At 47.8% G+C, this 22,791-nt stretch overlaps 1 protein-coding gene across 1 annotated transcript in view; it reads right to left on the bottom strand.

Moving 5' to 3' along the window:
- OBSL1 (obscurin like cytoskeletal adaptor 1) overlaps nucleotides 1-22,791 on the bottom strand; it is an 88,536-nt gene that overhangs the window by 29,356 nt on the left and 36,389 nt on the right. The window contains exons 9-13 of the mRNA XM_060261610.1: nucleotides 18,824-19,096; nucleotides 14,586-14,864; nucleotides 13,891-14,163; nucleotides 12,319-12,594; nucleotides 9,203-9,478 (exon numbers count right to left, since the gene is read on the bottom strand). Coding sequence (XP_060117593.1) covers nucleotides 9,203-9,478; nucleotides 12,319-12,594; nucleotides 13,891-14,163; nucleotides 14,586-14,864; nucleotides 18,824-19,096 — 1,377 coding nt within the window. The remainder of the gene's footprint in view (nucleotides 1-9,202; nucleotides 9,479-12,318; nucleotides 12,595-13,890; nucleotides 14,164-14,585; nucleotides 14,865-18,823; nucleotides 19,097-22,791) is intronic.

Raw genomic sequence — 22,791 nt, 5'->3', positions numbered from 1 at the left:
AAAACATTCTGAAGGATGCACAGCATATCGGGGCTACATTTCCTTGCCTTCAATACAGTTATCACACATTAGGATTAATTAATTAATCTCACAATGACTGGACACAAGAAACTTGCAAGATAGCTGCTTTTTAGGTTATGAGTCACAGGTCCATATCAAGTGTCCATCTGCAAGAGTTGCCAGCTCTGGTGCAGACATACCTGGAGATTTTGGGTTTGGAGAAGGGCAGGACCTCCACAGGATACAATGCCATAGAGTCCATTCTCCATTTCCCCAGGGAAACTGATCTCAGTAATCTGGAGATCAATTGTAAAAGTGGGAGTTCTCCAGACCCCATCTGGAGGCTGGCCACACCAATCTGACCACAGCTGTGGACAACATACTTCTTGTGAGTCTTGCAATCTGACTCCATCTCAAATATGTTCCTTTCAGGAGATGTCCTTTGCAGAGCTTTTTTTCTGAGGGATCATGGCAGAACAGAGTTCCAGAACCTTTTTGTGAAAACAAAATTCTAAAAAAAAAGTTCAAAAGTTCATGAGGGGCACCCATGTGTTTCTCCTTCATTCCCCTCTTGAGAGTTCTGACACCTCTTTTTCCGGGGTGGGGGTGGGGGAAGCCTTGGTCCTTTGGGACCGCTATGGCTACTTATTGTCTACCTACATCCTCCAAAAACAAAATGAAACGACATCCTGTCTCCTGGCTTCTGTCTCATATCTGTACATGACTTCTGAGAATTGTCTGATAACCACCTCCCCACTAAAACTGAAAAACAAAACTACTGCCAAGACTATACACCACTACCTCAAACGCAGCTCCACCTAGGGGCCAAATGATCATAGCACAGTGCAGGTTTTTCTGTGCGATTCCTCACTCAGCACTCCAACCCATATTAGCTCTTGCCGTATACACCCAGAGGTATAACTACGGCACCTTCTGAAACGAATGCTTAGTTAGTCCCCCTGAGAATTAAGTATTTTTGCTTTCTTTGCTCCCCCCCTCCCCGCCCAAATATACTTCATGCTGGAAAATATATCAAAAGTATTCCTAGTTCTTAATTTCCTGACAGGAATTTGAATCCTTTACCTTTGCGGTCCTTAGCCATAAATCCCAGATGCATGGGATCTGGCAGAGAGGAAAACACCCTTGTACATGGTCGGCATGAGCGGCAAAGTATAATATTGTGGGCTCCATACAATGATGAGGCGAGGTGGTAGTGCATCATCAGCTCTTTATTGATTTCAGCATGCTCAAGGCTAAGCGTAAGACTGCCAAACTGGGCCAACGGGGCCAACTATATACACATCCGTGTTCCCGCGCAAGCGTTTGATTGGTCCATTCAACCAGTAGGGGGCCCATGATTGGAGCAGGGCAGCAGGGTTTAGGATCCTGCTGCCCATTGTTTCCAAGTCCCCAAGCTCTAGTCGTCAGGCGCCAATGAGCCAGGCAGGAACACTCAACTCAGTTCTCACTTGAGTCCACATACATTACATCCCTCCCCTCCTAGTTCACAAGCCCTGACATACATAGTCCTTTAGGTAAGCAGGATTGCGGTGTTCCCTTGTTGACCGCCTGGGTGCCAAAGGTGGCAGTGCGGTGGCCTCTTCGGGCACAGTGGAGGGAGGGTCCAGGGGTGCAGGAGCTTCTGTTAGTGGTTCCTGGCTCCTGGGTGCTTCCGGCTCTGGCAGAAGGTTGGGGGTCGGGATCGCAGCAGCTGCCAGTTCTGGGGCTGACAGAGCCAGAACCGCCGGTGGGTCCCAAGGCCTGCTGTCTTCCTCCACCTCGTCCCCAGGCGCCTCCCATAACCTCAATTGGTGTATGTGCCCCCGCACTGTGAACCCCCCCTCGGTGGTGACCTCGTACATGACTGACCCCAGCACCCTGGAGACTCTGGCCAGAAGCCATGCTGGACCACCCCCAAAGTTCTTGGCATACACTAAGTTCCCCGTATCGAAACCCCTGGCAACTCAGACCGTTTCGGTCATCTCTTGCAGGTCTGGGGCCCAATCGCGGTGCATGCGGTCTAGGAGCGTCGACAGCTGCCGGTCCATGAGGAGCTCGGCTGGGCAGCAGCCGGTGGCAGTGCAGGGGATGGCATGCTGGGCTAGCAGGAACTCAGCAAGGCAGGCCTCCCAGTCCCCTTGGATGCTGCGGCGGAATGACTCTTTTGTGGACTGCACCATCCTTTCCGTTTGGCCATTGGTAGCTGGGTGAAAAAAGGCTGACCTAAAGTGCCAGATTAGATTCTGGCCACAGAGGTCCTGGAATTCCCCTGACGTGAAGGCAGTCCCAGTGTCTGAGACGAGAGTGTCTGGGAGCCCTTGGGTGGCGAAAATCTTGCGGAGTGCTATAATGGCGGCCTGGGAGGAAGTGGAGGCAATTGGGACTACCTCCAACCATTTAAAGTAGGAGTCCACTATTAGGAAAAATAGCTGACCCTGGAAAGGCCCCGCGAAGTCCAGGTACAAGTGGGACCACAGGTTACGTGTGGACTTCCACTGCTGGGCTGGCGCTCTGGGCGGTGCTGGCCGGGTCTCTTGGCATGGTTGGCACTTCGCTACCCAAGACTCAATGGCGTTGTCGATTTTGGGCCACCAGACATAGCTGCGGGCAAGGGCCTTCATCCACACAATCCCCGGGTGAGAGTCGTGCAGTGCAGTGTGGACGCTTTGCCGCAGAGTGGGGGACACCACTACCCAACCCCCCCATAACAAACAGCCCTTGTGGACTGATAGTTCGTCCCAGTGGGAAGCGAACACTGCAAACTCTGAGCCCACCCGGCCCACACCCAGTTGAAAATTTGGGAGTGGATTTTGTCCCAGGCAGAAAAATGAGCAATGTCCTTAGCATGCACCAGGAGGTCCGGAAGGGACTCTAACAACATAATCTGATGCGCTAGCACCGGATTCGGGTCCCTGAAGGGCAACGGCAACCAACTCAAAGCGTCCACATGGCCCATAGACTTACCCGGATGGTATTATAGGTCGTACTGGTACCCCGCTAGGAAAATAGACCACCTTTAGACCTGGGGAGACAGCATCTCGGGCGTTTGGTGGGCAGGGGCAAACAGGCCTAGTAGGGGGTTTTGGTCAGTGAGTATGGTGAAGGGCCAGCTGTACAGATAATCATGAAATTTCTTAACACCGGCAACAATGGCTAATCCTTCCTTATCTATTTGCACATAGTTGCGCTCCGGTTTTTGCAATGTCCTAGAATAGTAAGCCACCAGAACCTCGCGGCCATCCAGCAGCACATGTGCTAAGACTGCCCCCACCCCATAAGGAGACGTATCACAGGCCAAGACAATGGGCAGCCACTTGTTGAAGTGCGCCAGCAGGCTGTTCAATGTTAGAAGGCCCTTCACCGCTTGGAAGGCGGCGGCCTGTCAGCGGCCCCACACCCACAGCGCCCTTTTGTCCAGCAAATGGTGGAGGGGTTCCGCTACCGCCCCCTTGTGGGGAAGGAAGGTGTGGTAGAAGTTGAGGAGGCCCAAGAAAGCTTGTAGTTCTGCTTTACTAGTGGGGGCGGGGGCGTCACAAATGGCCTCCACCTTTTCCTTCAAGAGATGGATACCGTTCGCATCGACTGAATACCCCAGGAAGTCAGTTTTGGGCACCCCCGGCATACATTTCTCCCTCTTCACCTTTAGGCCCGCTGAGTCGAAACATTGGAGTACTGCGTGGAGGCAGGAGGCGAACTTGTCCTCCATGGCTGCGACGATTAACACATCATCAAAAAATGGCTGGACCCCAGGGATACCTTTCAAAACAGAGTCCATTAGGTTCTGGAAGATCCCCGGAGCCACGCTGACCCCAAACTGGAGCCGCTTGACCTTGAAGGTGCTGAGAAAAGAAAGGCCTGTTATCATGAATCAGATGTGATTCTCTGTGTCAGGGTCTTTAATGGCTTAGGAGCAACAACCTTCTTGAAGTTGGGTTTGGTCAGTGCCTAGGTGGCATATAATACCCCACACTGACTTCTATGGTAGAAGAAATGTGGGATACAAATACATTTCTTCTCAGGCATTTATTTAACTGCAACGCCTTCTGGGATAAAGGATGTTTCCAGATGTTATGATCATAAACAACAGTAGCTAGCCAAGAGGAAGGGTAATAGAAAAGATGTAATTAAAAAGGTGCATCTTGTTGCAAGTATTTAGAGCTACCATTGCTGTTATGGAAGATACTTTGTGTAATGTATGTGGACTCAAGTGAGAGAGTTGGGTGTTCCTGCCTGGCTCATTGGAGCCTGACGTCCAGAGCTTGGGGACTTGGGAACAATGGGCTGCAGTATCCTCAACCCTGCTGCCCTGCTCCAATCACTGAAGAAAATGTGCCAAACAGCAGAGTTAGCACACCAGAGCACAAGTCTTCCAAGCAAAGTAGCAGCAGTTTTCTCACACCTTGTCATAAATATTTCTCACCTTCTCCACATGCTATATGAAGAAACTCTCTACACTTTTCATGGTTCAGTGCTTAGCAGGAATAAAAGTTTCCTGAGAACATCACATCCCACTAGGCAGCTCCTGCCTATGTAATATATTTCAGAGCAATAGAAACTTAAGGGGCTGGAAAGGTCTCCAAAACTCACTGAGGTTGCCTTCTGCCCTGAGGGTGAATCCACAGCACCCCAGTCTCCCCTGTAAACTAATCCCACATCATCGAGAGCAGAAGTAGCCAAGGCATCTCCCATGAAAGATCAGCGTAATTTAAAGGATAGGATAGGAATGCTTTGGAAAAGAGAGAGGATCCATTCCTTAACAGGGTTTGCTCCTCTTCACTGCATCTGAATCAGATATACCACATGTTATAGGTGAAAGGCAGGGGAGGAAAGTTAAATTCTACTTAGGAACTCTAATAGAGGTGACCAAGGAATGAGAATTGAACTACTGTCTATCACCAGATAAAATGATCCTCTGGAGTAAATACCATATTCAACCTCTTCCATCAGTCTATCTGCAACTCTCTAAGCAGTGTTTCCCATTTGCAAGGTCATGACCCGGTACCGGGCCACGGAAGCCTCACTACCGGGTCACAAGAAAAGCCAAAGCTAGCCCTGCCCCCCAGCAAAGCTGGATGGTGTCATCACAATGTGCACACAAAAAAAGTCCCCCACCAGCAGCCAGGTAAGACCTGGCAACCCTAGAAAAAAGTCATTGAGCTTCTCTGGTGTCTTCCTTTAGCAATCCCTTTGTTCCTTTGTCATCCAAAGGCCCCACTGCTCCTCTATTTTCCTGCTCTGGATATATTTTTAAATGTTTATTGTTTGTCTGGATGCTTTTAGCAAGTCACTCCTTAAAATCTCTTTTTGCATGCCTAATTGTTAACTGACATTTCTTTTGCCAGAGCCTCTGGCCCCTCCAATTCATTGAAGCAGACTTTTCACTTTTTAAAAGACACCTCTTTACTTTTTATAGCTTCCTTGACTTGCATCGTTAACCACACAGGCGTTCTTTTAGATCTGGCAATGCCTTTCCTCGCCTGTATTTATTCCATTTAGGCTTCAATCAGTGTAGTTTTAAATGGCTTCCAGGCATTCTCTAAGGATTGGACTCTCTTAGAGCAGGGGTGGCCAAACTTGCTTAATCTAAGAGCCACATAGAATAAATGTCAGATGTCTGAGAGCCACAAGACATGAACATCAGATGTTTGAGAGCCACAAGAAAGGGAGGGAGGGAAATAGATGGAGGAAGGAGGGAGAGGTGGAGAGAAAGCAGCTTTAATTTTAAATGCATTCTCCAAGCTGCTGGCTGGCTTGACTTGGAGAAGTGATGTAAAGAACAAATACCTTCTCTGTGCATTAGTGGGGGCTTCAAGAGCCGCACAGTATGTATGAAAGAGCCACATGTGGCTCCTGAGCCGCAGTTTGGCCACCCTGTCTTAAAGGAAGAAGAAGATATTGGATTTATATCCCGCCCTCCACTCCGAAGAGTCTCAGAGCGGCTCACAATCTCCTTTACCTTCCTCCCCCACAACAGACACCCTGTGAGGTGGGTGGGGCTGGAGAGGGCTCTCACAGCAGCTGCCCTTCCAAGGACAGAGGCTCAGAGCGGCTCACAATCTCCTTTACCTTCCTCCCCCACAACAGACACCCTGTGAGGTGGGTGGGGCTGGAGAGGACTCTCACAGCAGCTGCCCTTTCAAGGACAACCTCTGCCAGAGCTATGGCTGACCCAAGGCCATTCCAGCAGGTGCAAGTGGAGGAGTGGGGAATCAAACCCAGTTCTCCCAGATAAGAGTTCGCACACTTAACCACTACACCAAACTGGCTCTCCTAGAAGCAATTTCTATTACACTCATATCAATATTACCCTAAATGTTTACGCAATCATCCCTTTGGACTGACTTGTCCCAAACCAGAGGCTCCCCAGCTCTGCCAGGATTAGTTTTCAAGCTGTTCTGACACCTTTTCGATATTAGTCGCCAACAGCCTGGTTCCCTTTTGGTTCAAGCCTGTCTCTTTCATACAGATTTGGCTTGTCCTAGAAAGTTCCACAGTGCCAAACAAATTTAAACCCTTCCTCCCAGTAGCACTTTCTCATCCACACATTGAGACCCCTGATCGATGCCTGTCTAGCTGGTCCTGCACATGGAAATGGCAGCACTTCTGCTGTCTTTGAGGTCCTGCCTAGTAATCTACGGTAATTTTTTCCTCCAGGACCACATGGTGCCAACTCGCACCATGACTGCTGTCCCTTCCCCAGCATTATCTATCAACCTATCTAAGCAGCATGTGATGTCTACAACAGTTGCACAAGGCAGGCAAGTCACCATGCAGTCAAAACACCTGTCACAGATCCCACTGTCTATATTCCTAATGATGGAATCACCCACTACTAGAAGCCCCCTTCCTCCCCAGCCCCCCCTGGGGTGTCTTTGGTATGAGAGGATATTGGCCATCACTCAAGGAAGGGGTCCCTTTTAAGGGATCACATCCCTTCTACTCAGACTGATGCCCTCCAACCACAAGACTCTCCACAACAGCAGAAGAGCTGTCAACACAAGAATGGGACCGGTCTGGTAAGTTCCTGAGAGTCTCACCATCAAATTTCTTTCTTTGCCTCAGCTTCTCCAGGTCGGCAACCCTAGCCTCAAGGGAATGAATCTGCTCCCTGAGAGCCACAAGCTTCATGCAGTGAGCACATACTCATCATTCCCACACACTGGGTAGATAATCATACATTTGACACTCTCTGCAAAACACTGCATAGCTCCCACTTCCCTGCTGGTTTTCTACTTTCATAATTGGTTAGTAGTTTTTCTAGAGGTATCTAGAGTGATGCAGGGTCACCAAGCCTGATTCCCAAGCTAAGAACCACAGGCCAGGAGCCAAAGGCTCACACCTCGGCCTAGGAGAAGCCTTACAGTTCAGAGGCCCACAGCTCCTACTTCCCAGTAGCAATACCAGAGGGTGGGGCCTGCAATCAGCTCCACGAAAGTAGACCTTGTTCAGTGAGCAACAGACCAAACGAACACCCAAACAAACCCAGACAAAAACACCTCTGTTGTCTGGAGATCAATTATAATTCTGGGAGATCTCCAGGTCCCACTTGAAGGTTGTTTTTATTTTTATTTCATTCGATTTATATCCCGCCCTACCCCACCGAAGCGGGCTCAGGGCGGCTATGTTTCCTCATAGGTTGGGAACCCTATGAGAGTTTTGCTATCTTTCTTTCTTTCTTTCTTTCTTTCTTTCTTTCTTTCTTTCTTTCTTTCTTTCTTTCTTTCTTTCTTTCTTTCTTTCTTTCTTTCTTTCTTTCTTTCTTTCACAAATAAATGTTCCAAGGAAAATAAGGAAGAGTGTCCCTTTTCTCCCATTATCAAGACATCTTCTATCTTGTCAATGATCTACACATAAATCCTGATAATGGAGAGAAGGCTGTATAGATAAACACACCTAGCACAGATGTGTTCATACCTTTGTAAGAGTTCATGTGTGTGTTCTTCAACCCTAAATGTGAAGAAAACCTCTTCCCAAAGCCTCACCTCTGGAACATTTGCTCAGCTTCATAACAGAAATCTTCCTACCCCATCCCTACCATGTTGTTGATGCACATCTTCAGCAATAGCAATCTCTGAAACCTCAGGAAATGGTAGGGGGGAAAAAACAGCACAAGAAGTAAATAACTGATAGCATTCCACTTTATAGGGGTAGAATGTTGCCTAATCGTAGGGCTGTGAGAAACCCCAATATGTTCACGGTCAGTGCGGGAACTTACACACTTGCAAATGTAGCTCAAGGTTACAGCAGCAACGAGCACAAGCTATCGCTAGGCAATGAACAATGCACCCATGGAGAAAGTAGTGGGAACGTGGAAACCCTAGCGATAGGAGAATGCAGAAAGCGTAAAGAAAAGTCAAGGCACACTTCTAGTCAAACAAGGGAGCCAGCAATCCAGTGCAGCCATATCCAAACTGAAGAAGAAGAAGAAGATGATGAAGAAAATATTGGATTTATATCCCGCCCTCCACTCTGAAGAGTCTCAGAGTGGCTCACAATCTCCTTTACCTTCCTCCCCCACAACAGACACCCTGTGAGGTGGGTGGGGCTGGAGAGGGCTCTCCCAGCAGCTGCCCTTTCAAGGACAACTTCTGCCAGAGCTATGGCTGACCCAAGGCCATTCCAGCAGGTGCAAGTGGAGGAGTGGGGAATCAAACTCGGTTCTCCCAGATAAGAGTCCACACACTTAACCACTACACCAAACTGGCTCTCCACACTCAAGGAAGGGGTCATCACTCAAGGAACTGGCAGAAGATTACAACATTTAGAGCCAACTCAAACACCTGCCATGATGGGTCAGAGGGAGGAGGCATTTACTGGTTTTTAGGCATCAAATGTCATACAAGTTATACAAGAGGCTAGATAATATGTCTAAATCTTTGGGAAATAGTACTTTTTAACTTTGCTTGCATTAGCAAATTATAATAGGATTTAGGAAGTTATCCCAGGCACACGGATGCACTGGCTTTAGTGACTCTAGAGCCCTTCTTTGTTCAGGATTTTGGGGGCAACTTAGCTCAAGCTCTTTTCAACAGGCAGTGAAAGGAGCTTGGCCCTCGGGTAAAAGGGGTTGGGAATGGATCAGCATATTAAATATAACCCAGTATCACTGTTTGGGATTCCCATTTTCCCCAACTGCCACCCACCAACATTCTGATCTCAGCCTTCTTCCCTGATGTTGCAGGTCGCTGAGCACCGCACTCACCAGACACCTGGATGGTGAAGGTCATGGTGTCATCAACAGCGTTGCAGATGTATTTCCCAGAATGCTCTGGGCCAGCTGCAGGGATGACCAGACACCGCTGGTTACCCTCCTCCTCCAGGACAAGGCCGCTGTTGGCCTCTAGCGTGACACTGTCCTTAACCCAGCAGACAGGCGCATTCCCATGAGAGAGCACACAGGCCAGAGTCACTGTCTCCCCCGTTGAGACCTTCAGGACAGAAGGAGACCTGCGGGGCCACACGATCTTCACAGGGGGCCCTGAAAGGAGAGGGCAGGTAGCCCAAGTTTGAGGCAGCAACAGGCAACGTTGTCGTTGCTGGCCCATATCACAGTTTTTTTATCAGAAGGGAGCATCTGTGATGGCTGCCCTTATTCCGTGGTGGAAGGGCTCAGGTATACAGGCAATCCATTTTCTTCCCAGGCACCTTGTTAATCCCCATTCCAGTTTAATACTAGGGCTGAAATTTTTGTGGAAACACACTTTCACCAACAGCCACTAGTGCTCCCTGCACCATGCACCGTCCCTTCTCTACCCCCCAAGAAGATAATCAGACTCTGAAAAAAATATGGTCCTCAAAGCACTCTTTGGCTGTATGTTTTTAAACCCTCCTGGGGGAAAAGCAGCCAGGAGGCTCTCCGTTGTAAAGACCCCCCAAGAACAACGAATTTAAATCTCCTCTTCATGGTCCCTGGCTGTATTTTGGTTTTAAAAAGAAGAAGATATTGGATTTATATCCCGCCCTCCACTCCGAAGAGTCTCAGAGCGGCTCACAATCTCCTTTCCCTTCCTCCCCTCCAACAGACACCCTGTGAGGTGGGTGGGGCTGGAGAGGGCTCTCACAGCAGCTGCCCTTTCAAGGACAGAGTCTCAGAGTGGCCTACAATCTCCTTTCCCTTCCTCCCCCACAACAGACACCCTGTGAGGTGGGTGGGGCTGGAGAGGGCTCTCACAGCAGCTGCCCTTTCAAGGATAGAGGCTCAGAGCAGCCTACAATCTCCTTTCCCTTCCTCCCCCACAACAGACACCCTGTGAGGTGGGTGGGGCTGGAGAGGGCTCTCACAGCAGCTGCCCTTTCAAGGACAGAGTCTCAGAGCGGCTCACAATCTCCTTTCCCTTCCTCCCCCACAACAGACACCCTGTGAGGTGGGTGGGGCTGGAGAGGGCTCTCACAGCAGCTGCCCTTTCAAGGACAACCTCTGCCAGGGCTATGGCTGACCCAAGGCCATGCTAGCAGGTGCAAGTGGAGGAGTGGGGAATCAAACCCGGTTCTCCCAGATAAGAGTCCGCACACTTAACCACTGCACCAAACTGGCTCTCCTAGAAGACTGTGTACGGGGGGGGGGGGGAACTATAGGTAGAGTTTGGCCCCCTGTTTGTTCATATAATCAGTCCTTCTCTCCAATTAACATTTCCAGTAATTATCAGCAGTCCTGTTTGAACAGGCCCTAGAAACTGAAGCAACAGCAAAGAGTAACTCTCCATTGTTAAATCCAAAGCAAAGATCTCTTGTCTACACCTCCATTCATATACCACCCGATGATGGAATTATAGCTCTTTATACTGGAGTATCACAGTTTTAAAATCTTATGTCCAAACATTTGGCTAGGCCCTGTGCAGAACAAGATGGGTAGCTGTGTTAGTCTGCCTGTAGCATCTGAAGAGGTGCACTCACGGGAGTGCATAACCTCATGCCCTATCACAAATTTTGTTAGTCTTCAGGTGCAGAACCTTATTCTGCGTAGGTTCTGTGTAGTTGGTTAGATCCTATATCCATTGGAGGGTGCCTCAGCTCTCTCAGGTACAGCAACAGAAGGACGCACTTAGGCTTCGAGTAATGCTGGTTTCCCCAAAAACCTAGGGTGTTATCTGCTTCCTTAGCAAAGCTCTGGCATTTCCAACACTACGCAAAGCCAAGGCTTTGGCCAGCAAAAGCTTGCATACCGTAGGACCTAATTAAGGGTAGTATTTTACAGACCTTGTAGATCTAGGCCAACAGGAATTTCCAGATCGCTGCAAGCAATATGGAGGCCAATCCTCAAGCTATAGATTCCCATCAACACTGCATAACATGCACACATTCTTAACATTAAGCTTTGAACCCTTTTAAGACTTGTTTGTACAAAGGTTTAAAAGAAAGCAAGGGTGGTTCCACACACAACATTTTTTGCATTCTTGACTGGTCCCTTTCCTGCATGAAAGGTGATAACGTATCACCCTGACCTATCCATGGGTTAAACTAAGGCCGTTTTCCCACTGAGCTTACCTCGGAGCGACGTCCTTCTTCACCGCGCAGCATCTGCGCGGATTTCCCACCAACTGCTCCGAGGCTGCTCCGAGTAACCAAGCAGAGTCGCGGCTTTTGCGTCGCTAACGTAAACTGGTTTTTAGCGGTTTCCATTTGCGACGCAAAAGGTCGGGAACTTCCTGGTTCCTCGGAGCAGTTGGTGGGAAATCCGTGCAGATGCTGCGCGGTGAAGAGGGACGTCGCTCCGAGGTAAGCTCAGTGGAAAAACGGCCTAAAAGTTATAAGAGGCATGGAGCTGCCATCACTCTAGATCTCTTTACTCTCTTTCTTATATTGTCTAACCCAAATAGTGCATTATGAGATGCCATCACACATTGCATGTCCACACTCCTATATCTCATAACTGACCAGCAAGGGAAAGGGATGGGGAGATGATGTCACACTACATGGTGTCTGCGTGAGAGAGAGACAGAGACACAGAGAGAGAGAGTGCTCCATGTATAACACACCCTTACTTTTGGCCTATTGTTACTAATGTTTTATAGATATTTATGTATAATAAACGAATGTTTTAATCAGAATGGACTGTGGAACTATATACTACATCTGACAAAGAAATCTCCCAGTTTTAAGGTATGCAAAACCCCAAATTGAAGACTACTGAAGATAAAATAAAACCAAACTGAAGACTGTGCCTAGAACAAAAGCAGAAGTGTTTACCGATCTGCCACATTAGAACAAGGTTTGACTCTGATATTTTAAGAATTTGATAGCCTATGCTGGGTTAGTCTTACTGCTGGGTTCACTCTGGGACTTAATTTCAGAGGTGCAGATCCAGGCCCAACTGCTTACCTGAAACTCTGACATCGAAGGAGACGGAGTCATCCTTGGTTTCGCAGATGTATTCTCCAGCATCTTCAGCTCTGGCCTGCAGGACAACAAGGAGGCGCTTAGCACCCTCTGTCTGCAGCAAGAGGTTGTGTGTTTCATCCACCTCCAGGCCATCCTTGAACCAGCGCACAGGAGCATCAGGCACGGACACCTCACAACTCAGTTCCAGGCGTTCGAGCGCCCACACTTGTTTCTCCAGCGAACGCTCCACTGGCTGCAAAATCCACACGGGGGGCTCTGGCAAACAGACACAGTACAGGAGCATAAGAGGCCTCATCCATTCCCATGCCCAGCCTTACATCATAGGATAGACTTCATGGTACATGGGTGACGTGTGTTTAAACCTCTGTTGCTGCTGTTTCTAAGGAAAAGCAGGTTCTAGAACAGGGGTATCAAACATGCGAGCCGGGGGCCAAATCAGGCTTCACCTTGTGTAGTATTTAATGCCTGGTGTGACATAAGTACCTCGGAGCCCGACTGACACACAGGCAGCCTCAAACCTGTCCGCTCTGCATTCCTTCAATAGAGGACCCTGACCTATTAACTCAGATCCACAATACTTGAAGTACTCCGAATGGAAAGGTCTACAACATCTACGTAGGTATCAAAGTGTCCCAAACCAGCAACTTCCTTCATCCAAAATATTAGAACTCAGGACAGTTCAATTAAAGGGATGGGCAGTGGATTCAAGAGAAACAAAAGAAAAGTACTTTTTTTTCCACACCATGCCTAATTTGCTTGTAGAAAGTAGTCATGGTTTCTAGTTTAAATGGCTTTAAATCAATGTAGGCAATGTCCATCAATAGCTATTTGCCATGACGGCTGAAAGGGAGCTCCATGCTCGGAGGCAACCTTCGAATGCCTCTTGCTGAGGAGCAGCAACTGAGGGGGGCTTTGGTTCGCATGCCCCTTGCTGTGGGCCTTGTGGGGCATCCCTACTGCAACTGTGGGAAGTGGGATGTAGACTAGATAGACCAGGGGTCTCCAACATGGTGCCTGTGGATGCCATGGAACCCACCAGCACTTTTCCTGGTGCCCACCAAGAAAGAGGGTGGGGCCAGGGAGGCTTTTGCCTAACAGGGCTTCTGATTGGCCATTGAAGATCCCATTACTCGGGCAGATTTTTAAAAGTTGGTTTGGCAGCAGTTGCCACTATGGCACAATTGTCTGCAAGAAAGCTGTGTTAATGCGAGACGACATTTTAAAACAATATGCTCATTTTAAAAAGGAACCCTGTTGAAGAGTAACTGCTAAAGTCATGTATGATTTCATTCGTTTTGTGGTTTGTTCTGCCTCCTCCTTCCCACCAACCTGTGTCAGAATTCCAAAGCTGCCTGTAGCAGTCAAAAAGGTTGAGGACCCCTAAGACAGACCACTGTTTTGAGTCAGCAAGGCTCTACGTAAGTTCTTATAACCACCAAAATAGCTCTCATAGAAGCATTAACAGGCAGCAATTCACAGGTCATGGAAGGAGGGAGTATTAAATGGCTATAAATTCTACTCACTGATGCCAAACCTAAGAGGGTCACTCACCAGCAACAAGAACATTGAAGAAGACAGAATCACCACCAGCATCGCACACAAACTCTCCTGTGTCCTGAACCTGAGCAGCAACCATGACCAGACGGCGTTGGGGCCCTTCACTCTCCAACAGGAAGCCATCTTTCTCCTCTACCTCTTCACCATCCTTATACCAGTGAACAAGAGCATCTATGCTGGATAGCTCACAGGCCAGCACCACACGTTGTGAAACCTGGTACACGTGAGCTGCATCCGCATTGGAGCGCACAACACGAACAGGCAGTTCTGCAATTGGAAATACCATAATGGCATGGAACATAAAAAAAATCAGCATCATTTCAAATGTGAGCTACGCATGGGGTAAGAGGAGACGAAAGTGTGAAAGAGGTTCAGCACTGTGCCATTTATTAATTTTGTCTGGAAAGAGATTTGCAGTTCTATCTGTTTCTGGGACTAGAATTCAGTGGAGTGGTTCCTAGGGTACAGTCACAAGAAGTGATGAGAAGTAAAGGCAAAAGATTGGCAGAGGTAAGGCTGGTTTCAAGCAGCGAGGCCTGGTCCAGGTCAAAGGGTAATGGTGGAAAGAAGACCAAGTGGCCGCCCTGAGGCACTGTCTCCAGTTCCAAAGCCTCTCAGATCGGGCAGCAGCAGCACATAAGGACAAGGCACAGGCCCACCCCTCTACCCAAAACTTTAAATCAACTCACCATCCACTGTCACAGTGAAGTCTATGGAGTCATCAGCTGTGTTGCATGTGTATGTCCCTGAGTCCAATGGGCAAGCAGAATGGATTAACAGCTGACGAATACAGCCCTCTGATTGGACAGTGAGGTTGTCATCATTCAAGGGCACAGGATCTCCATCTTTGAACCACTGGACAGGAACATCAGAGGCAGAGACCTCACATTCCAGGAGGAGAGGCATCCCAGCTAGGACTTTACGAAGGCACTGGGCCTCTGACAAAGGAGTGATATGTACCTTAGGAGCTGAAGAGAGACAAAATGAACATGGCTGAAGAAAGGTAATGTAAAATAACCTTAACGTTCCATAGCCAAGCTATGCAAGTTATGTGAATTCTGCTGCAGTGAAATATCCCCCCCCCCCTTCCCTTCATCATTAAGAGCTTCCTCCATATTACACAGATACACAGAAATAGCTTAACTTCTAAAAGAAGAGGTGACAGGGCTCAAGCCAACTTGAATGGCATGTCCAAGTTCAAGTGTCAGTTCCAGATGTGTGAGGCCAACTGTGGTTATTCGGGGATGAGGAAAATACCCTTTACCCAAGGTCAGAGGCACATGATTTTTCTTGTACTGCTTCTCAAATTACAGAACTGAAGACCTGACCACATGCTACGCTGTTTCTAGGCCCACACTGGGCCCTGTCAAAGCAGACAAATGCTAAAAGTTTTGTGTTTGGAGCTCCCAGTAATTCTGGAAGCGTAATTCTCAGGTGCATAGGGGCCTGATTTGGATTTGGCACATGGGTGGAGAGGACTTCCTTCCCTTGGTAATGTTTTCCCAACCTGAAACATCCTCCTGAGAAGCCTCTAATTTGCTGTGCTGGGGAATCCTATGTGTAATGAGACAATGAGTGTAAACAGTGTGATGTGGTTAGAGCTGAATCAGTCTGAGCCATGACGCTGAACACAGGTTCATTGGTGAGTCCCCAGAGGGACCCCAGTTTCCATGCCATCAGCACTTTCTGAATGTGGACATATGAGCAGCAAACAACGTCAGAAAGAGAGCATTGGGCCGTGGAGATGTATAAGTAGAACAACTTCCCTCCACAGTCTTGGTTCTGCTTCCCAAATGAGAACAGGAAGTGAAAGCTGTACGTTACTCCTGTCTTTGTCTGGGCTCTTCTTATGTGGAGTGGGAAGTGTCTCAAGTTACAGCAATTTGTAGTATTGGACAGAGAGTTTTCTGTGAATTGTGATTTGGAAACCAGCCAGAGCTGAACTCAGCTTCCCTCGTGAGGCTGTTATTGGAGTACCCATGAATCTAACAACAATAACAAACCAAACCAAAGAAGTTTAAATTAACTTTACTGAGAAGTTAAAATGAAAGTGCAAAATGTAATTGAATAGCTATTGAATGAAGAATTGATATTCAGAGAGGTCTTCAGAAGATAATTCAATTTAGAATCCACTCTAGTAACTTTTAGGTGAGTTTGTAATTCTCTTCCCTGCCTTGATTGCCAGTTGGGAAAGGATTTTGTCATTATTTTAGGTTTTGCTTTTATTGTTTATTATAGCTATTTATTGTTTGCCACACGTTCATTATATAATATATGTGGGTGTGTGCCTGTATATAACAATGTTAAAAGCTAAGAAACATCACACAAAAAACCTGGCTGGGAGTGGGGAGAAAAAGAAAATAACAACCATCAGACCACTGAGGCTCTATTAATGCTTCCACGGCAAGCCTAGCTGCTTCCAATACTTTTAGAACACTACAAGCTCCCGTGAGGATCCCTAAAGTTGCCCATTAAGCACAGCGCTGTATTCTAGTCTTCACTCCATGCTCATCCAAACCTATTCATGCATTAAGGGGGAAGTCCCTAATCATCAGCTGACTAGCTAGGCATTTCATTCAGAATTTTCATTCCAATATAGTTTTGCTGGAAACTATACATTCATTGTGAAAGTGATATGAAGTCCTTGTCTACCCTGGTCCTGTTGATGAGACATGTTCTGGGAATTCTGGATGCAAAACTTATTTCCCAGGAGCATGTGGGCCCAGTAAGAAGTGAGACGGCATGAGGGAGGATTAAGCCTTCCTCTGTACTGTCTTCTTGACTTCCAGAACAGCTATTTGCCCCACTGGTGAAATTTACCTGCCCTCAAGGGGTACATGTAAGTTGCCCAGCAGGAAACATTGGGGGGGGGGGGTTCTGGTGGAGAAACTGACATAGAGGGAAGATTTAAGCCCCCCTCTCCTTCCATGCACCCGGAGATTAAAGGGGCTTGAGTGTCTTGAGCACAGGTGATGAACAAGGTTGGATGCATTTGTCCCCTAGGCCCCAGACAGCCTCCCCCATGATAGCTTTGGGGCTGAGCATTATTCTCAAACACTAGCACACACCCTTTGACCTTTAAAGCCGTCATAAGGACTAGGCAGTTACTGCAGCAAGCCAGAAAGCACCCAGCATGAGCAGAGATGCTACAGAAGTTCTCCCTAGGCTTGACTGCATACAACTTACTTCAGGGAGAGCCACTGCTGTTGGGCACGTGTCTATGACAGAAATATATACTGTGGCCGATTGCCAATGTGCTGCAATAAAAGAAATATTGGGTTGGGATTGGGAGAAGATTACTCCTTCTGTGTCGCGAAGCAACAGAGTAGACGTTGGCAGCTCATCACATTTTAACTCAAATCTGCCGCGCACAATTTTGTGAGGATAAAAGATTATCAGGATATCTTGCTACTTGCCCTAAGCCCTTGGGATAGGATAAGATATAAACTGTATTGCTGTTATTTATTTCCAGTGGCTGTTAATTTCATTTTCTCATAAACGTCTATTTGGCATTCAATACATATTCAATTACATATCGTACTTTCATTTAAACTTCTTCATAAAGAAAATGTATATTTCTCCAGTTGTCTCTCAGACTGCTAGATAACTCTTGTAGTGTGGGGAAACTACTATTAACCTCTGCCCCTCTCTGCCCTTCTAAAATATGTCAGTTCACTGGAATCCAAGTCCAGCCTCACTCCTTTCCAAGAACACAGCTGCAGAAGAATTTCTCACTCTCCAGCTAAATCACTCCAGCTAAACCACCAGCAAAGTGGGAGGGTGCGAAGGAATTATCTTTTAAGCAAAAATGATGTTGCATAATAAAGCCTCACCAGATATTGCCCCTGCCACTACAGAAACTGCGCCCATTCCACTGACACCACAATTCTATTGATCAGCACAGAACATAGGAAGTAGTCACACTTGTCATGCCATGAGGTTTACTATATGGCCTTAGGACAGGCATACACACTTAGGAGTTAGTCCCATGTCCAGTCAGTGGGAAGTACTACTCTTTGTGGTTCTTCTTCCCTTTCCTGGGACAAAGTTGATTCCAGAGCTTGCAGAACCTGCATGGGGAAATAGCCATGTGGATCAGTGGGCCACAGTGAGGAAGGGAAGAGCGTAAATTTGCTCCCTCCGAGAGCCAGTTTGGTGTAGTGGTTAAGCGTGCAGACTCTTATCTGGGAGAACCGGGTTTGATTCCCCACGCCTCCACTTGCACCTGCTGGAATGGCCTTGGGTCAGCCATAGCTATCGCAGGAGTTGTCCTTGAAAGGGCAGCTGCTGTGAGAGCTCTCTTAGCCCCACCCACCTCACAGGGTGTCTGTTGTGGGGGGAGAAGACACAGGAGGTTGTAAGCCGCTCTGAGTCTCTGATTCAGGGAGAAGGGCGGGGTATAAATCTGCAATTCTTCTTCTTCTTCTTCTTCTTCTTCTTCTTCTTCTTCTTCTTCTTCTTCTTCTTCTGTCTCTTCTGTGGGCAGAGCTCCAGTGATGGAAGAAGAAATTGAGTCAGCCCCCTTTCCCCTCCTTGCTTGGTGCACCGACCCACAGGCCTAGGAATCAACTTCTCAAGGCTGCTGAAAGTAGTAGCAAGTGGGGAAGAAACACAAGTCAATACTTATGTGAACAAATCAGAGGATCCGGCGTCCAATGTAGCCTATAGGCTTATAACAGTAAAACAAAGGAGAAGATTTCATTTATGCTGCCCTCAGGACAAAAGGTAGACAGACAGACAGACTGCCCAGCAGGGCACAATACAGATCACAGGGACTGAATAAAAATATAATTATCAGAATCTGAGTTCATGAAGACAGGTCCTTCCAACTGGCCAAGCTGAGGTTCAACTGGGAATCTGAGGAAAGACACTGTATTATATACAGAAAAGTAGCCCTGAAGGAAGAAAATCATCATATATTGCTGACCTGCAACAGTAACACTGAAGAAGGCAGAGTCACCGCCTGCATCGCATACGAATTCGCCTGTGTCTTCCACCTGTGCTGAGCTAAGGATGAGCTGTTGGTGAGTTCCTTCACTCTTCAGCTGCAAGCGTTCCCCCTCTTCCACCTCTTCCCCATCTTTGTACCAGTGGACAGGAACATTGGGGCGGGAAAGCACACAGGCCAAAACCACGTGTTCTGAGGTTTGATAAATATGGGCCACGTCTGCATTGGAGTGCACAATTTGCACAGGTGCCTCTGCAGTATTACGAGAAAAAGCACAAGGCATTTCGTAAACTTCAGTGAAAAGCTGAAAAGGAAGGGAGAATGTTCTGTTTCCACACCAAGTTCACTTTAGAATGCTGTGGAATTATTCTTTTGCAATATACTGGAAGTGGAATTATAGCTGTGTTTCTGTACTGTATTTACCACCACAGTATATTCTAACAATCCCAGAATGTCCCACCCCCAGTTTGGTGTAGTGGTTAAGCGTGCAGACTCTTATATGGGAGAACCAGGTTTGATTCCCCACACCTCCACTTGCAGCTGCTGGAATGGCCTTGTCAGTAGTTGAATCTACCTTTACACAGTTTGACAGCTCAAATGTGACAGCAGGTGATCTAGCTGGCATGCTAGGTCACAGTGACCTTATCTACAGGCCGGTTCTAGCCGGCAGAGGACAGGTGGAAAGGACCTGCTGAGTCAGCATGACTGTGGACTGCCAGGATTGGCTGATAGAACTATATATGAACTGTGCTTGCAATGCACAGGTCTCTCTTCGAGAGTTCACATGCTGGCGGAGCACTTTGGTCCTGTGTTTAATGTATCTTTCTGCACTAGTGAGCACGTTGTATATATATTGTAAATACACTGTTTTAGCACTAGCTGCAGGTGTCTGGCTCACTTCTTTACTGGGGCTCACCGTTGAGCACCTCACACCGCTCTCTCTGCAAACACCCGCACCGACAGGCCTTGGGTCAGCCATAGCTCTCACAGGAGTTATCCTTGAAAGGACAGCTTCTGTGAGAGCTCTCTCAGCCCCACTCACTTCACAGGGTGTCTGTTGTGGGGGAGGAAGGTAAAGGAGACTGTGAGCTACTCTGAGATTCTGACTGGAGGGTGGGATATAAATCCAATACCTTTTTTTCCTTCTTCTTCAAATGTAAAGACAACAGAGATCAGACCACAGATCTCCAAGGGCTTTTCTAGTTATTAAGCTTAGGAAAGGCTTCCTGTGAAACTGACTAGAATGGAAATGAATTAAGAAATGTAACAGACTCTAAAGAGATGTCATAATAACAATTTCTGAAACATGTAACTAAAACAACATGGACATGAAAAGATTCTCCCAAGGTAAATTAATTCATTCTCTTGCCTGTGACGGTGATGTTGAAGAAGACAGAATCTCCACCAGCATCACACACAAACTCCCCCACATCATGCACTTGTGCTGAGGGAATTATCAGCCGGCGATGGGGACCTTCACTCTCCAGCAAGAGGGCCTCACTTTCGTCTACCTCCTCCCCATCTTTGTACCAGCGCACGGGAGCATCAGGGTGCGACAGTTCACAGGCCAACTGCACACGATCTGCAGCCTGGTAGGCATGGGCCTCCTCAGCATTGGAACGCACAACCCTCACAGGAGGTGCTGTAGCAGAAAGAAAGAATGGGGAGGGACCGAAGAAACAGTCTTATCAAGCATCTCTTCTTCCCCTGATCTTGAGAAGTAGATGGTAACCATTCAAGACTTGCCAATGCTCATACATACGACTGTCTCAGGGCCAAACTACACAGTATGTTTTTTTTAATGAGTCAGAACCAAATTCTTGACTGAAGAAAGCCTTCCCTTGATTGGCTGAGGGCTCCTCCCTCTCCTCCTTCGGAAGGGAAACAGCCAGAGACAGGGAGGGATGGTGTCCCGTGGCAGCAGACCAGATACAGGGAGAGAGGGAAGGAAAGTGAGAGAGAGAGAGAGACTGAAGTCCCATGCTTAAGACAGAGAGAGTGTTGGTCTGAAAGGTATCACTAAAGGCCTTTGAGGGAGAACTCATTGGGGCCAATCCTAACTATGGCTGCCTGTTCCAGGTTAGTGGGAAATTCCTGGAGATTTTGTGGTGGAGTTTGAAGAGAGTGTAGGAATTAGGGCTTCAGAGAGGGCTCTGCCAGACTTGGGTTCTTGCTGTGGAAGCTGACTGGGTGATTTTGGACCAGTCACAGACTTTCAGTCTAACCTGCCTCACAGGGTTGCCGTGCAGATCAAAGGGGAGAGGAGAATGATATAAGTTGCTTTGCCCCCCCCCCCCTCCACACACACTCTGGAGAAAGACTATGCTTTTCCTAGGAAGAGGCTGCAGGGAGGAGGGAGGTGATGAAAAGCTGAAGTCAGAGGGTACATAAAGGGAAGGAGATAGGGTTGCCAACTCCAGGTTAGGATGTTCCTAGAGACCTAAGGGGTGGAGCCTGGAGAGGGTGGGGTTTGAGGAGGGTGGAACCTCAGACAGGTACAGTGCCATACACTCCACCCTCCAAACCAGGCATTTTCTCCTGGGGAACCATTGCTGCCAATCTCCAGGTGAGGGCTGAAGATCACTCAGAATTACAGCTACTCTCCAGATGGCAGAGGTCAGCTCCCCTGGAGAAAATGGTTGCTTTGCAGGTTGGACTCTGTGTCATTATACTCTGCTGAGCCTCCCACTTATTTTTTCTCGACTCTGAGTGATTGGAGGAGCTTCCCCAATCTCTCAGAGCTGAGAAAGAGTGGCATTTCCCTTCCCAAGCATCCTCCAAGGGCGCTGGGGAAGTGAAGGGCCAAGGGTTCTTTTGGTTCTGAGGGATCGGAGAGCTCTCCCGATTCCTCAGAGCTGAAAGAGTGCAGTTTTCCTCCCCCAGCATCCTCTGAGGGCACTGGGGAAGGGAAAGGCCGAGTGATCTGTCCCCATTCAACCGTGTGTGTTTGCGTGGAGGGCTCCGCAAAAGGAACCCTCCACGCAAACAGGGCCTGATTTGGGCCAGCACTGGAGGCCCCTCCCCCACTGGAGGGTGGGGGGCGGAGCCTTGCCTGGGGCAGCAAAAATCCCAACGCCAGCCCTGCTTGTGGGGACAGGAAAGTGAAATTGTAACAGGTGATGAAGAATGGGCAGAACTGCTCAATTCCTACTTTTCCTCAGTCTCCTCTTGTGAGGGAAATGGTGCTGAACATAGCAAAAACAGAACATATGATAAGGGAAGGCAGTTCCAACCTAGGATCAGCAGAGGGGGTACATAAACACCTCGTTTCTTTATATGGAACTAGGTCCTCATGGCCAGATGAACTGCATTCAAGGGTACTAAAGGAACTTGCGAATGTAATTTCTGAGCCTCTGGCCATTATTTTTGAGAATTCTTGAAGAACAGGTAAGATGCTAGAAGACTGGAGGAAGGCAAATGTGATTTGGATCCTGTTACTGTTTGGTGGATCTGTAACCGGCTGACAGATTGCACCGAAAAAGTGCTAGTGAATGGTTCCTCTTCCTCTTGGAGAGGAGTGACCAGTGAAGTGCCTCAAGGATCTGCCCTGGGACCTAAATTGGGAGGGGTCACAACTACAGTAGAAGATTTTATTTGTTTTAGCCCAGTTTTCCAGCATGTCAAGGTCATCCTGTATCCTGTCTCTCAGGATGACCTTGACATGCTGGAAAACTGGGCTAAAACAAATAAAATGAATTTTAATGAGGATAAATGTAAAGTTCTGCATTTAGGTAGGAAAAACCAAATGCATCATTATAGGATGGGGGAGACTTGCCTTGGTAGTAGTATGTGCACAAATGATCTAGGGGTCTTAGTGGGCCGTACACTGAACATGAGTCAGCAGTGTGATTCAGTGGCTAAAAAGGCAAATGCAATTTTGGGCCATATCAAAAGAAGTATAGTGTCCAGATCATGTGAAGTGATGGTATAACTTTACTCTGCTCTGG

Source organism: Heteronotia binoei, chromosome 21 (assembly GCF_032191835.1).
Source record: "Heteronotia binoei isolate CCM8104 ecotype False Entrance Well chromosome 21, APGP_CSIRO_Hbin_v1, whole genome shotgun sequence".
NCBI lineage: Eukaryota > Metazoa > Chordata > Lepidosauria > Squamata > Gekkonidae > Heteronotia > Heteronotia binoei.
This window is presented reverse-complemented; position numbering and strand designations above follow the sequence as displayed.